Consider the following 16,379-nt stretch of genomic DNA (forward strand, 5'->3'; position numbering starts at 1 on the left):
GGGTATTCAATAAGAAGTCATTATGTGGCCGGATATTTCTTGACAACCAAATACTTCAAGAAGATCCATAATATTCTTTCATGGAGATCAAATACAACCCAAGAAAGTTCATATATCCAAATTCAAACCATCCTACGTTCGAGAAATAAGCTACTAACGGCCCTCGAATTATGAAAAAATATTAAGAGAAAAAAATTAAGGGAGTAAATAAAATTTTTACCCACAATATTCATTAATAAAATCTCTATTTCTTCATATTTTATCTGTGATTACAAGTTATTTTCCGCAATCAAAATTTGTTGCAAACAAGAATATTTTAGCATAGAAGACTTTTGTCAACTCTCCAGTTTAAGTCTTTTTAAAAGTAGTAATGATGAACGTAAAAGAAGTACTGTAACTGCTTTTTGTCTAATGTCAATCAACAGAAGAAAAGGGCCAAAAGAAAATAAAAAGAGGCCAGCATCTTTGATTATTTTTGTGCTCAGTGCATAGGTAGTCAATTATTCTTCTTTTTCTTGTCTACTCCTTGGAGTACGCAAAGATTTCAGTACATACACACACACACACACATCGTAAACAGTTATAGAAAAGAATCAGAAGTTATTTTACCATTTACTTGTGACTCAGTTACTTAATTAGCAAGAGATAGTTGGAAAGAACAATTTTAAGCATCAATTACACACAGTGGCAGCTAATTAAGTATAAATAAGGGCCAAAGCTTCCTCATTTTTTTTCTCATGAGACAACTCAGTTAAGGATAAAATTAGTTTGTTACACATGACAGAGGAGTTGAAAACAACTGCACCATCCATAATTCCGAAGAAGAGAAAGCATGTTTTATCGATGATCGCTAAGAAAATTTGGTCATGCTTCTGTTTCTGTTGCCCAGAAAATTATGATGACCACAACACTACCTAAATTATATAGCAATTTGCAGCAGCAATGTGGTATTATTTTGTTTTGTCTACCCCTTTTTTATTAAAATTTTAGGGATGTTATGCTAAGGGAAAAGTTTTCATGAATCTGACTAGCAAAGATTCTGTGTTGTGAGTGTGATTATAAATTTATAATGAACTAAGTTTGCAGATATTTTCTCTTGCTTCCCCTTTCGAATTTCTCTTGAAATCCATACGCCTAACGCCTTCTGTGTACAAGGCAGAATATAATCAAAAAAGGGCCTAATGTACCCCTCGTTATACTTTTGGTCCAAATATAACCCTTGTTATACTTTGGGTCCAAATATATTCCTATGGTTATACTTTTGGTCAACCACTAAAATTTTCACCCTCCACCACCATTCACCGAAGATGGGAGGAATAAAATGGGTTAGGGGTGATGAGGTGGCAGTGCCATGTGGCATCCACCTCATCAAATATCATTGCCATGTGGATAGGATGTCCAAGATGGATAACTTTAACGGTGGAAGGGTATATTTGTGCCCAAAGTATAACCGTAAGCAAGATATTAGGACCTAAAGTATAACGAGGGGTATATTTCGCCCTCTTCTAATAGTACGGGGTATATTTAGCCCTTTTCTGGAATAATATTTTATACTAAGCTAATAATTACTTTAATATGTTCAGTTGCTGGATATCTGATTTCTTAAAAAAAATTATAAAATGTATGTAGTCTATTATTAAGCAAGTGCAACTTGTAGCTTGAGCAGGTGAGGAGACGTGCTTTAGTGAAGGGTGTTACTTGGAGGGTAAAATTGCTCCAAATCAAATAGTAGAGCAATAAATTTATTCCAAACAAGGGAGGAGATCATTGAATTAAAAACAATTTGACACGCAGCATACCATACTGGACAGCGTGGCCGTTAGTGGAAAGGGGCATTTTTTTGGAACATTAGGTAACATCGGAGTCTTTTTAGTCTAAATAATATAACAGGTGCAAATTCAACCTTTTTTTCCCAATAAATTCTTCTTATACATGGGTTTAAATATTCTCATTTTTAAAATAATATGCATATATATGCAAAAAGTTTACATCACCTAATTAAAAACCAATGCTGTCCTAGGTTCAAATCCATTTAAAATCACACTTTTGTAATAATACATGTGCTACTTGCGCAAAAAATGAGAAAATCAATGAAGTTGAGCACAAGGCTTAGGGACATGTGGCAGAACCAAAAGAATATATATACAAAAATATAGCCGATACAGCAGTTTCTCGGGAAACTGTGGGGGCAAGGCCCCATTTTTTTTTTAAACTATTAAGTGTGAGGTTGACCCTGATTAGTATTAGCTCTAATTAAGTACGAAGAAATTATCTGGGGTTAAATTACAAGCCCCGAAGTTTTGACTTTGGCGAAAAAGTACTCCCTAGTTACAACTAATGTTTTTGACCATAGAAATATTTAAACCAAATTTGAAAAAGATGTTATAGATATATGCACAAAGCTAGAGTGTCAGTTATGCGTTCGGTTATTTTGGTTCAAACTCTTTATTTATCTTAAAATTCATTGAATAAGTACAAATTACTAATTTAACATCCAATAACTTGAAAAGTTTTCGGAACTTATAAACTTCAAATCTTTGCTTCGTTTTGTATTGACATGAACCCAATGATATAATTTTTTTGGTTTGTATTGTTTGAATTTACTAAAATCCTGCCAAAAGTCTGACTGAAATATATGCGGCATATAAAACATATGAAGAAATAAAAAAACAAAAGCAAATTCAAATGATATAAAGAATGACTAAACTTTTTGTAGTTTTGTAAAGTTCTCGAAGGATATTCCTTTTCCTATTTAAATTTTGTTCATAAGTAAAAGTATTTATCATATAATAAAATTGTGCAAGTAACGGTTTGCAATTATCTCTCATTAGTTAATGTCTTTGAAAGTTATAAGTTTGATTAATTATTACTTCTTAATTATATATTTTGAGCATTGACGGCCAGTGAGAAAATTGTATTAACAATTTACAGGGGCTTCAAATTCATACTAAAAATTGTCCCTCTAAACTTATATTTCTATTTCATTTCCTCTTTATAAGGAAAAAAAATTGGTATATAAGAAGTAAACCAATAGATTTTTAATACATTTAGTCAATTACATGGATATAGCAATTAGCATGATCAAGTTTGACTATTTACTTAAATCTTGAGAGTAGGGGTGTATAACGTAAACCGATAAACCGAGTCAAACCGAGAAAAAAACCCGACTAGTGGTTTGGTTTGACTTGGTTTGGTGTTGGAAAAAAAAACCCGACCATAATTGGTTTGGTTTGGTTTTAACTAAAAAAAGTCAAACCGAACCAAACCAACCCGACATTACATGTATTCAAATTTTAAAATATATACATAAAAATATTTATTTTGTAATGTAATTTATAAATATTTCTTAAATTTTTTCGTAGTTCTTTAACTATTATCATATTATTCAAGCTTGAATTTCGAATTTTGAATGTCAATAAGTTTTATATCCTATGGATGTTAGTAACTCAAATAAAGTCCAGACCAAAACTAACTCAACACTAATGCTAACAAAAGAAATTCAATTTACCACTAGGAATGACAATAATGTTGGATATCTATTCTTCGCTTTGCATAATTTATTTAGAGAGTGAAAAAACATAACTTAAGTTTTATTTCTTTGTCATGTAATTAATACTTATTAGCCGTACTTATTTTAGCATGACTTAGTATTTTTAGATTATGGTAATTTTCTTTATGGCTTGTTAATTAGTAATATTTATTTTGACCGAATTTATTAGCTTTTGTTGAATATTTTAATACAATATCATCACTCTTCTCACATTTTGTGTTATTTTCTTAAGAAACACCTTAATTATATAGTTGTATCTTACTAGAACTAAAGAAATATTTAAAGTAAAAGTTATATGTTTTGTATCAAGACTATTCCGACGCCTCTGTTGACTCCATCGCACTCTTGTTTCGTCTCATGTACCTCCATTGCATCCAACCTTACAAAACTTCCCTTTTTATTGAAAAAAAAATTCTCCAAGTTTATAACTACACCTTCAACCAGATTTTGTTAATTGGTGGATGATAATGTGAAAACATTTATATAGATATGAGAGAGCTTAGAGTAAATTTAATTCATCCAAAGAGTTTTGGTAAGTGAAAAGCCACGTTATTGAATCATTCATGAGGTAACGGAACCATCATAATCAGTGCATTCTCATAGTGTATTAAGTGATTAAGAAATGGGGGAGTGGGTTATTTATGTATAGGTTCGTGCAACGTTATTGCTTGAGAAAATTGGTAAGCAATGGTAATTGTTGCTTATAATATTCAGAGCATTGAAAATAACTAAGAGAGTTAAATGTTTGATCACTAATTGCAAAATTTAAAGCAGTGACGATCACTAAATGCAAAAGTAATAGCAGTGACTTTTGAGCTTTGTAAACTGAAAAAATTGAAGATGGATAATTAAAAGAAAGTAATTAATTAAGAAATGAATTTCCTATTTTTAATATGTCATATAAATAGGAAAAATTAGAAAATGTCAAAAAAATGAGAAAAAAGATAAATAGGAATGGTGGTCATATAGAGGTGCCACATCACCTTGTCTATGTCTAGCTTTATATTATATATAGATTTCCTCTGTGCCTCTATTTTTTTTTTTTTTTTTTTCTGTTCCTTCTTTGCTCGACACTAGTGACTTGTTATGGTTGTTAATTATATTAACTTTGCCTTTTTCACTGCTTTATTATTTCCTATTATGTATGACGTCCCGCTTACATCTATCTCAAATATCTCTTCAAAATTGGTATTTTTATTATTGACATTCTTAATCCCTCATTATGAATGCTCTTGGTCTAGATAAATTTTTTGGAGTAATACTACACTATAATCAACTGATATTATGCTACACAAAAGTTTAGAAAATCTGCTTCTTTCTCCTAATAGTTAGTTTTACCATTTCAAACACCAACACTTTTGATAATTGAGAGAAAGACTACACAGGTAAATCAAAAAGGAAGAAGAAGAAGAAAGAAATAGATCAGCTGCAAAGAGTGAAAGTGTGAAACTCTATGAGAAATAAAAGTGACACTCACCAGATTTTTGTGTGAAATTCCAATTCCACACTGACATTTTTTTTTTTTAATTTTTACTATATCATTGTTGATGACGGGAACAAGGACTCACAATCAACGCAATATACCAAATCTACCACAAAAATAATTTGGCAAGATTTTAAGTTTGTGAGATGTGGATATATATGGAGAAAAGCTAACATGTAGGAAGAAAAGGTTGGTGATAATTTATAGGCTTGATGATTATATTAATTTGTAACTGATGTAAAATTGAAGAGGTAGATTAGTAATGGTCATAAAAAATTTAATGAGCCAAAAAGCATTATATTTTACGTTTTAGCTTTTCAAAGTTACTAGTCTGTTTGACCAAGCTTTTAAAATCAGTTTATTTTGAAAAGTATTTTTTTCAAAAGTGCTTATGAAAAATAGTACTTTTGGTGAAAAGCAGTTTGTGTTTGGCCAATTAATTAAAAAAACACTTTTGAATAGCAATTTGTGTTTGGTCAAGCTTTTAAAAAGTGTTTCTAAGTGTATTTTTCTCAAAAGTGCTTTAAAAAAAAGTGTTCTTGGCCAGAAGATATTTATTTTTAGCTCCTAAAAAACTGCTTCTGCTATTCTCCAGAAGCACTTATTTTTCTCCTAAAAGCTTGGTCAAACACCTCACTTTTTTTTTTTAAATAAGCACTTATTGAAAAAAATAAGTACTTTTGGAGAAAAATAAGCTTGGCCAGACAGGCTATAAGCCTTATTTCTTTCCTCCAAATTCTTAAGCCTTTAGTGGTATATATTGATGTAGAGCTTTTAATATCATAATTCAATGGGCAACTAAATACGGATAATAGAGGCAGCTCACAAAATCATTTTCACAATTTAAAATAACTTATTGGAGTATAAAAGAGTTTAAATTAAATGCATTTTGCAACATTTAAAAATAAAAATTACTACTTTATTTGGTCACGCAAAAAAAAAATCATAGAAAGGGGGGATTTGTAATTTTGAAAATACGGCAGGTTACTATATATGTAAATCTAACCTGATCATGTAAAAAATTATTGACATTGTTGATGTATATATAAGTTAAACTCAATTTTTTTCTTAAAAAAAAAAATAGGATTTAAGTTATACACATTAACAAAGGTAAAGATGCTACTCCTATTTCTAAATTTTAACCTGTGATAGTATGTTACTTATAATTTTCACTATATTATATACCATTGCTTATTAAGATATTTACATGTAATAATCTAACAAGTGGCCAAAAAGTATAAAATATTTAAGTAATTATACTTATAGTGTAATGAAAATTTTATAAGAGTCTGTTTGGAAAGCCACCTGGTAATTGGAATTGGTGTAATTACTAGGGTAGTAATTACACAGTATTGTAATTACAACGACCTGTTTGTTTGTCATCACGTAATTATAGTGTAATTACAATCGTACTGTTTGGTTGCACAAGTATAATTACATAATGAATTTAATTTAAAAATAAAATTTAATTATCAAAAATTAAAAATTAATATTTAAAAAATATGCGCTTTTATAAATGATATTAAATTATGTATTCAACAACACATTATTTCTTGAAAATATATTAATTAATAATCATATATTTGTAACTAATATTGTAAAAAATAATTGATATATTTTTTTAAACTAATAATATTTTTATTTTAATTAATTATAAAAATTAAAAGCAGACTTTTTGTGAGAACATCATGGATTGGATGTTTGAGAAAAAACAAATAATATTTATAACTATAATGTCATAACATTATTCAAATGTTTGACTAAAAAAAATCTATCAACTGTAAGTGAAAAATAAACAAAGATGCAATGTGAAATAACAAGTCAATTGTAGTAGAGAAGATATATTAAAATCTATAACATAACCTAAATTCAAAATCCAAAAAAAAAAAAGAAAAAAAAGTTTAACATAATACTTTTATGTCAAATTCTAACATTACATAAGTAAGTTCCAACGTAACTTAAGTAAATATAATGAAAAGAAAGAGAAAATATAAGTCTATAACCTCATTCACAATAAAATTATACATTAATAACATCATTTATTATATGTCAAGTTTGTTAATGACTCATTCTTTCTAATACTAAGAGGTGTAGTTTCAAAAATTAGAATAATACATAGTTATGCTAAATGAATAAAATAAAAATAAAAAAATAAAATACAAGCACTTACATGGAATCACAAGAAGTAAAGGTAGGGAATGAGAAAAAAGGAAATGAAAGATAAATAATATAAAAACAAAAATAAATTTAAAAAATAAAAATAATTAAAAATTTAAAATAATAGAAATAAAAAACTAATTCAAAAAAGAAATTAAATGAAAAAAGAAAACTAAAAAGTAATCCTCTAATTACAAGGTGTAATTACACCCAATTCTCAACCCCCCCCCCCTCTTGAGAATTGGAGAGTGTAATTACACCTCCGAATTACACCTAATTACCACCTAACCAACTAATTACTTGGTTAAACAAAGATGTCAAACTGTATAATTACACCCAATTCTAATTACCTGGGTGCAGAGGTGGATTCAGGATTTGGAGGTTCCGGGTGCCACATCATCCAAACTAGTAAACAAGTCCGGATTATTATCTTTTTCGATTTATATAGACAAATCGACCAAATATGCATATTTTTTTTGTTATGTTTTCTTTTAGATATTCTAAGATGAAAGATACCTAGCTAAGAGCCTTTTTTTTTTTTTTTTTTTTTTTTTTTTTTTTTTTTTTTGCGGGAATAAGAGGCCTTATTGTCTAAAACTTTGAGAAAGAAAAAGATTTTTCACGTTAAAAAACCGAACCTATATAAACCATCTAATACCTTTACCTCATGTATTCATACTCCATTGTCTTTGTGTGTTGTTGCAGATATATAATTGAGAAAGAATCAATCATTGTAACTTCAACCCAGTCAGTTTCACTTAACGCGAACGTCAGTGCAAGATCAAAAACCTTCAAATTTTAAAAGCTCTGACATAATAATATTCATCATTTTTAAGAATTTAAACTTTTTTAAAAATATATATAAAATTTACTATTAAAGTATGTTTTTATTAATATTTATGTGATGTTTAAAAATTTAATATAATTTACTATTAAAGTATATTTTTATTAATATTTATGTGATGTTTAAAAATTTAATACTCATTAGTATTAGATACGCACACAACACACATATCAAGAGATTAATACTTAAAGAAAGAAAGAAGTTAAACGAGTCAAGAACTAACTAGAGCAAAAAAGAGTCAAATTTGTTTAATAAAGAATACAAGTAAAAATAGAATTTAAAAACAAAAGATAAAAAATGAAGATGAATAGAGTTGAGCGTGTACTTTCCAGCGAGCAAATAACAAGTAGAGAAGAATTAATGAAAAGGATAAAAAAAATGGAAAAGAAAAAAGCTGAAACGTGTACTTTCAGGTGCCAAAAAAGAATCGCAAAGAAACCAAAAGAGGCACGCTGGGTTCTCGCGTACCTAGAATGCTGTGCCCTTTGCCAGTGGCACCTTTTGTGCTTTTGGTATTCCGGGTGGAAAGTTTTATATATATATATATATATATATATATATATATATATATATATATATATATATATATATATATATTTCTAGGATCAAATGGGGGAGTTTGACAATGACGGGTGCCCTGGAGATGGGGGAGAAGTTGAGGGCTATGGGAGCTTGGGAGAGTAGTGGGGAGGCGATCGATATGTGGGATAGGATGGCCAGTTGCATTAGGAAAGCAGCTAGAAAGGTGCTGGGGGTCTCGAAGGGTAGTCGCTGCCGGCACCGAGGGGACTGGTGATGGAATGGAGAAGTTCAAGAGAAGGTAAAAGCAAAGAAGGTAGCGTATGCGAAGTTGGTAGACAGCAAGAATGATGAGGAGAAACGGACGAATAGGGAATTGTATAAGATGGCGAGGAAGGAGGCAAAGTTAGCAGTTACAGCGGCAAAAACAGCAGCTTTTGAACGCCTGTATGCGAACTCAGAGGACAAAGGCGGGGATAAGAAGTTGTACCGACTAGCCAAGGCGAGGGAGAGGAGGGCGCGTGACTTAGATCAGGTGAAGTGCATCAAGGACGAGGATGGCAGGGTACTGGAGGAGGATGCTCTCATTAGACAGAGATGGCAGTCATACTTCCACAAACTCTTGAACGACGAAGGGGACAGAGACATTGTGTTGGGAGATTTGGAGTACTCCGAGAGGTGTCGTGATTTTGGATATTGTAGGAGTATAAATATTGAGGAAGTTTAGGGTGTTGTTCATAGGATGAGTAGGGGAAGAGTAACCGGGCCCCACGAGATTCCTAGGGAATTTTGGAAGACTGTAGGTAGGGCAGGTCTGGAGTGGTTGACTCGATTATTTAATGTCATCTTTAAGACGGCTAAGATGCCCGAAGAATGGCGATGCAGTACAACGATTTCATTGTACAAGAACAAGGGCGACATTCAAAGTTGGAACAACTACAAAGGGATCAAGCTGCTAAGCCACACTATGAAAGTGTGGGAAAACATGAGGGTGCGGAGAGACGTGTCTATTTCAGAGAACCAGTTCAGATTCATGCCGGGGCGCTCTACTACGGAAGCTATTCATCTTGTACGGAGGCTGGTGGAGCAGTATAAGGAGAGGAAGAGGGACTTACACATAGTGTTCATCGACCTAGAAAAGGCATACGACAAAGTGCCGAGAAAGGTTCTATGGAGATGCTTGGAGGCTAGAGGTGTACCTGTGGCGTACATTAGAGCGATCAAGGACATGTATGATGGGGCTAAGACCAGGGTAAGGACTATATGAGGAGACTTGGAGCACTTCCCAGTCATGATGGGGTTGCACCAGGGATCAACTCTTAGCCCATTTTTATTTTCCTTGGTGATGGATGGATTGACGCGACAAATTCAAGGTGAGGTTCCATGGTGTATGTTATTCGAGGATAACATAGTCCTGATTGACGAGACTCGCAGCGGAGTTAGCGCTAAGCTGGAGGTTTGGAGACAAACTCTAGAGTCTAAAGGGTTCAAGTTGAGTAGGACCAAGACAGAGTACTTGGAGTGCAGGTTCAGCGATATAGTGCATGAGGCTGGCATGGAAGTGAAGCTTGGCACCCAGATCATACAAAAGATAGATAATTTCAAGTATCTTGGGTCTATTATACAACGAAATGGGGAGATTGATGATGACGTCACACACCGTATTGGTGCAGGGTGGATGAAATGGAGGCTTGCCTCCGGAGTGTTGTGCGACAAGAAGGTGCCACCAAAACTCAAAGGCAAGTTCTACAATGTGGTGGTTAGGCCAACTATGTTGTATGGGGCGGAGTGTTGGCCAGTAAAAAAGTCTCACGTTCAGAAGATGAAAGTGGCGAAAATGAGAATGCTGCAAGGGATGTGTGGGAACACTAGGAGAGATAGGATTAGGAATGAAGTTATCCGAGACAAGGTAGGAGTAGCCTCGGTGGAGGACAATATGCGGGAAGCGAGGCTGATATGGTTTGGGCATGTGATGCGGAGAGACACAAATGCCCCAGTGCGGAGGTGCGAGAGGCTGGCTATGGACGGTTTCAGAAGAGGTAGAGGTAGGCCGAAGAAGTATTGGGGAGAGGTGATTAGACAGGACATGGCGCATCTTCAGCTTACCGAGGACATGACCTTAGATAGGAGGGTATGGAGGACTCAGATCAGGGTAGAAGGCTAGTAGGTAGTCGCGTTTATCCTTTCTTGCGAGTAGTTGCATTGATCTTTAGTTTCTTGTCCCTTGATTTCTGCGAGTATCTGTTTACACAGAATGGTTTATCATGGCTTATTCACTTTCGTTGTTTTCATTTTCATAATTGCTTTGAATTGTTTACCCGTATCTAACCTTTCCTATGCTTTTTCTTGGGCCGAGGGTCTTCCGGAAATAGCCTCCCTACCTAAGGTAGGGGTAAGGTCTGCGTACAATCTACCCTCCCCAGACCCCACATTATGAGATTCACTGGGTATGTTGTTGTTGTATATATATAGAGTTTCAACTGAGGCGTCCAGATGCCGTACCGCTCCCACCCTTCTACGTAGATCCGCCCTTGCCTGGGTGGCTTTCCAAACAGGCCCTTAGTAAAATCATTATAATTTAACTTGGTATAGTATATTATGTCCCTTGCTATTTATTCTAAGAAACCAATCAATACTACAATTACACAGAGAATTTTCTGACAATTATTACCATTTGAACAATTTGATTGTATGAATACTTTTTGCCCCAACCATAGATGGAAATTCAACTCAAACAAAATATTTTCCATATCGGATGCACTTTCTCCCTTTTTTCCACTCTGTTTCGGTTCTCTTTGACTCTCTTATTTAGAATTTTAAAAACACAATTTCAGGAATGGGTCTTTGTGATTCCTTCCTAAGCTGGCTTCTAAGGTACTTCAACTTCTCTTTCCTTCAATTTTCAATTTTCTCTTTTTTTACTTCTTGACAACTTCTCAAGAATTGGATTCCCTCGAATTTAATTCTATGAAAAAATTTAATTGAATGGACCATATGCATGTCTTTTCTACTGAAGTTATTGTATTCTTAGCTCATTGTGCTAATGCGATCAATAGAAACGTCATCATTATTTGTTAAAGCAAAATAATACTCCTATAGCGTCTTTACCATTATTGGATCAGGTAATTTTAGCCGTTCATTAATCGTATATACCATAAAATATGGCACTTGATGTCCACTGAAAATGGTTATGAAAAGGTACAAAGCAAGGTCCTGGACTATACTGAGTTATCGTCCCGTGAAGTAAAGCTAAACACTTTTAAATGTTTGTCCAAAAAAAAAAAAAAAAATGAATACAGGCCACTGTGGTTACAAAAAGAAAAATGAAGAAACAAAAAGGGGTGGATCATATTTCAAATTGGATGTAAATAATGCTTCATCAAGAGGTTTATACAATTAAACCACTTGGACCATATGTTCAACCAGCTTCTGATTCTTCAGCTCCACCCTGTTTGTCGGCTTAGAAAATCACTTTACGGTCTCAAATAGGCTTCTCGACAATGGTAAATAAAATATCACAAGGCTTGCATAAAATTGCAAGATTAAGGATTTAAACTTGATGGAGTTCAAACAAGGTTCTTAGCACTAAACTCATTGTACATATGAAATTATGTGTTCAAAATTTAATAATTGCTAGATTTTATTTGGAGTATATATCCATGTTCCATATCGAAAATATTGGACTTCATTGAAGTGAATGAAGGTTACATTCACCTCTAAATTTGTCCCTTGGATATCATTGCGAAACTCTGTTTCAAGTTTGGTGCGCCTTTACCAAATCCTAGTGATTTAAAACTATTTACTGTGGAGCTCTTTTTTGAAGGGAAAAAAAAAAAATCATACTGTATATATCTGACAGTATTTATGCTGTCTAGCTTCTTAGTCAATCTTTTCATGCCTCGAGATACCTCTGACTTCAGTTTGCAATGATTTGTGATTCTGACTGGGTTTGTTGCTCCCAATCAAGAAGACCGGTTTATGTTTATGTTATTCTTGGGGGGGCGGTGGGGGGGGGGGGGTGTTTAGGTTACCTGAATCAAGACGATTTACTGGAATTGTTATAGCTTCAACTTCTTTCTAATAGTTGCTTGCTTGGTTTCACTTTCAAAGCACCACTGGGAGCGAATGACTGGTTAATTTAGCAACGAGGTCTAGGCTAGCTATCTCCGAGTTGTTCCAGTCCAAGCTTTGTAGACATCCAATGTTGCATGAATTACTCAAATTAATTCTAGTAAGTCATTTCATGAGAATGCAATGATGAATCACGTTAACCACACATCCTATATAAGTCATTTACTGAATCTGTTAAGGAGATTGTTAGAATTTTATTAATTCTAATATGTGGCCCAATTAATGTAAAGCTCATAATTAATATTTAATGAAGAATAAATCTCGTCCGTTAGATCGGTTACTTGATGGACGTACCGGATTAAGTCTCAACTCCTATAAAGTGGTCCTCCCTCCACTCATTAGGGTTACCACTTATTCTATACAATTTTTCCATCACTGACGGCTGTGGTAACGTAAGACTAGGGCAAGGAGGTAGAAACCAGTTTCTACAATTAACGTTTCCGCTTTCGTGATAATGTCTTTTGCATCGGGTATGTTTTCCGTATTATTTCCATGTAAGATTATTGTGTTCAACATCCTGTGTGAATTAAGTTAATCTTCCATGTGGTATCAAGAGCCTGGATATTTGAACCAATAATCTTCATAGAAGAAAAACATTATTGTGTTGAATGTATAATAGTGATTACAATATTACTGTATTGCTCTTAAAAATCACGCTACGTCGCCGGTAGTGATTTATTGTTCAAAAGGGCTTACATGTTTTGTTGTTTCTATTGATTTGCCCAAAAAAAAATGAATTTATTTGCTTATTTATTACGGAAGGAAAAGCAGATTGTTATGTTAAAAGATTAGAACGGGAATCTTTGAAGATTTGTTTTCTGTAAGAAACAAAAGTAGGTCCAGAGATCAATATGGCATGGCAAAAGATATTAATTTTGAAGATATAACTCTTTGATCGGTCAAAATTTTTCATATACTGGGTTAACTTTTAGTTGCTAAAAGCCAAAACCATCTCAGAACCCTTTTTTTTGTTCAACTTAAGTTTGGCCTATTACGTCAACACCGTTCATAGAATAAAGTTTCATCTTTACATCTTTTGAATTCATTATTTTAATAATTGCAGTCCCACATTATGAGAATTCTGGGGCCATAAAATAATATGTTTAATGCTATTAAGTTTTGAAGCCAATTGTTATTTATTCTCTGTGTGTGATTATATAGTTTGTTAGTCACCAAAGTGGTTGAACTAGTATGCTTAAAATAAGCACATACATAATAGTTATGTTTATTTTGTGCATGTAATATGCTTATAGTTTGTTAGTCACCAAAGTGGCCAAACTAGAATGTTTAAAATATTCACATGCATAAAAATATTTTATGATATTTATTTTATGTGTGCATTTATGTTCATATAGTTTGTTAGTCGCCAAAGTAGCCAAACTAGCATGTTTAAGAGAGAGAAAAAAATGCATACATTAGATTGTCGTTTATCCATTAAACTAATGAAATGCCTATTATTGAAAATAAATGGATAATTGACTTTCACGATTGCTAGAACTTAAGGATTTACCCAAAGGTGAATCAATTATTCTATGAGTAGTGAACATAATGAGGTAAATTAGTATTCTTTAATCAAATATGTATTGTATATCCAAAGATGTCGTATATGTTTGATTGAAAATATTTAATTGCCTATTAAAGTTAAAAATGGTGTTTAAATTATGATAGTATGTCGTAGTAGCACCCAAAGGAGAATTATAATATACTTTTATTGTTGTGCTGAATCCACATTATTTTCTAATTTATGAGCATGAATATCTATTTTGCAGCTATTCCTCTTCATTCGCTTGCTTCATCTGTTACTGGGTTCAACTGATTGAACTTCTCTGAGTGGCATGAACAAGTCCAGTTCCACTTATGTGTGATGGATCTTGACTTGGCTCTGCTAAAAGAAAAACTCGTCGCTATTACCGTACGAGAAAGGTGAGGATGAAGTCTTTCCATAAAACATGGGAACGCTCTACCGTATCGAGCCTTATGTTTATGCGAATGACTATTGCCAACAACATTAAGAGTACTATTCCACAGACAGAAAGTGCCAGGGAATACCTGAAGTTTGTGGAAGACCATTTTCGTTCTGCTAACAAGTCTCTCGCTAGTACACTAATGGCTGAACTCAGGACTGTGAAGTTTGATGGGTCGCGTAGTATGCAAAACCATATCATTGAGATGACTAACATTGTAGCAAGACTCCGGACCTTGGGGATGAAAGTGGATGACTCCTTCTTGGTTCAATTTATTCTGAACTCATTGCATCCTGAGTATGGACCATTCCAAATTAACTATAACACTATTAAGGATAAGTGGGATGTTAGTGAATTGTCCAGTATGCTTACTCAAGACGAATCATGACTTAAGAAACAAGGAAGTCATTCTATTAACCTCATGGGCCAAGGAGCTGGTAAAGGACTTAAAGTGAAGGCTAACAAGTTCAAGAAGAAGAAAGCACCTGCTAAAGTTCAACAGGATGCTCATAAGAAACTCAAAGCAGATGTGTGTCATTTCTGTAGGAAGGAAGGACACTATCAGAAAGATTGCCCGAAACGTAAAGCTTGGTTCGAAAAGAAAGGTACTTTTAGTGCTTTTGTATGTTTCGAATCAAATTTAGTAGAAGTTCCTAATAATACTTGTGGCTTGATTACGGTGCAACTACTCATGTATCCACTATGTCGGGGATTTCTTACGATCCGAACTACAAATCCAAATAAGGATTTCTTGTTCAAGGGAAATCGTATGAAGGCTCCAATTGAAGGCATAGGGACTTATCGTTTGATCTTGGAGACTGACATCACCTTGATCTATTACAGACTCTTTATGTTCCTTCAGTTTCTAGGAATTTGATTTCTCTTTCAAGACTTGATGTTTCTGGATTTGATTTTAAGTTTGGACATGGATGTTTCAATTTATATAAGAATGCTGTTTTTTATGGTTATGGTCTTATTATTGATGGTTTATATAAATTGAAACTCGTTAATGTTTTTTCTGAATCCGTTCTTGCTATACATCAAAATGTTGGAATTAAACGTACTTCACTGAATGAAAGTTCTGCTTACTTGTGGCACAAGCGTTTGGGTCATATATCCAAAGAAGGGTTAGAAAGATTAATAAAGAATGAGTTTCTCCAGAATCTAGATTTTACTGATCTTGATATATGTTTGGATTGCATTACGGGAAAGCAAACCAAGCATAGTAAGAAAGGTGCCACAAGAAGCACCCAGCTTCTTGAAATTATACACACTGATATTTGCGGACCTTTTGATGTTCCATCTTTTGCTGGAGAAAAATATTTTATCACTTTTATCGATGATTTTTTACGTTATGGATATATCTACTTGCTAAAAGAAAAATCTCAAGCAACGGACACCCTCAACGTGTACGTCAATGAGGTTAAAAGGCAATTAGATAGAAAAGTGAAAATCATTAGGTCAGATAGAGGTGGTGAATTTTATGGAAAATATAGCGAATCGAGACAATGTTCAGGTCCATTTGCAAAGTTCCTCGAGGAACATGGCATATGTGCACAATATACATACTATGCCAGGAACTCCTCAACAAAATAGGGTTGCAGAAAGGGCTAATCGGACACATATGAATATGGTTAGGATTATGATAAGTAATTCCTCATTACCCAAATCTTTGTGGATGTATGCTCTTAGTACCGCTGTGTATTTATTAAACAGGATTCCTAGTAAAGC

General features: G+C 33.4%; 1 protein-coding gene across 1 annotated transcript; it reads left to right on the forward strand.

Moving 5' to 3' along the window:
• The first annotated feature begins 9,832 nt into the window (after positions 1-9,832).
• Positions 9,833-11,008, forward strand: LOC132036212 (uncharacterized). The gene has a single exon (XM_059426488.1). It carries the CDS (start codon positions 9,845-9,847, stop codon positions 10,715-10,717), a length of 873 nt encoding a protein of 290 aa, XP_059282471.1. The 5' UTR covers positions 9,833-9,844; the 3' UTR covers positions 10,718-11,008.
• The last annotated feature ends 5,371 nt before the right edge of the window (positions 11,009-16,379 follow it).

Source organism: Lycium ferocissimum, chromosome 11, assembly GCF_029784015.1.
Source record: "Lycium ferocissimum isolate CSIRO_LF1 chromosome 11, AGI_CSIRO_Lferr_CH_V1, whole genome shotgun sequence".
Classification (NCBI taxonomy): domain Eukaryota; kingdom Viridiplantae; phylum Streptophyta; class Magnoliopsida; order Solanales; family Solanaceae; genus Lycium; species Lycium ferocissimum.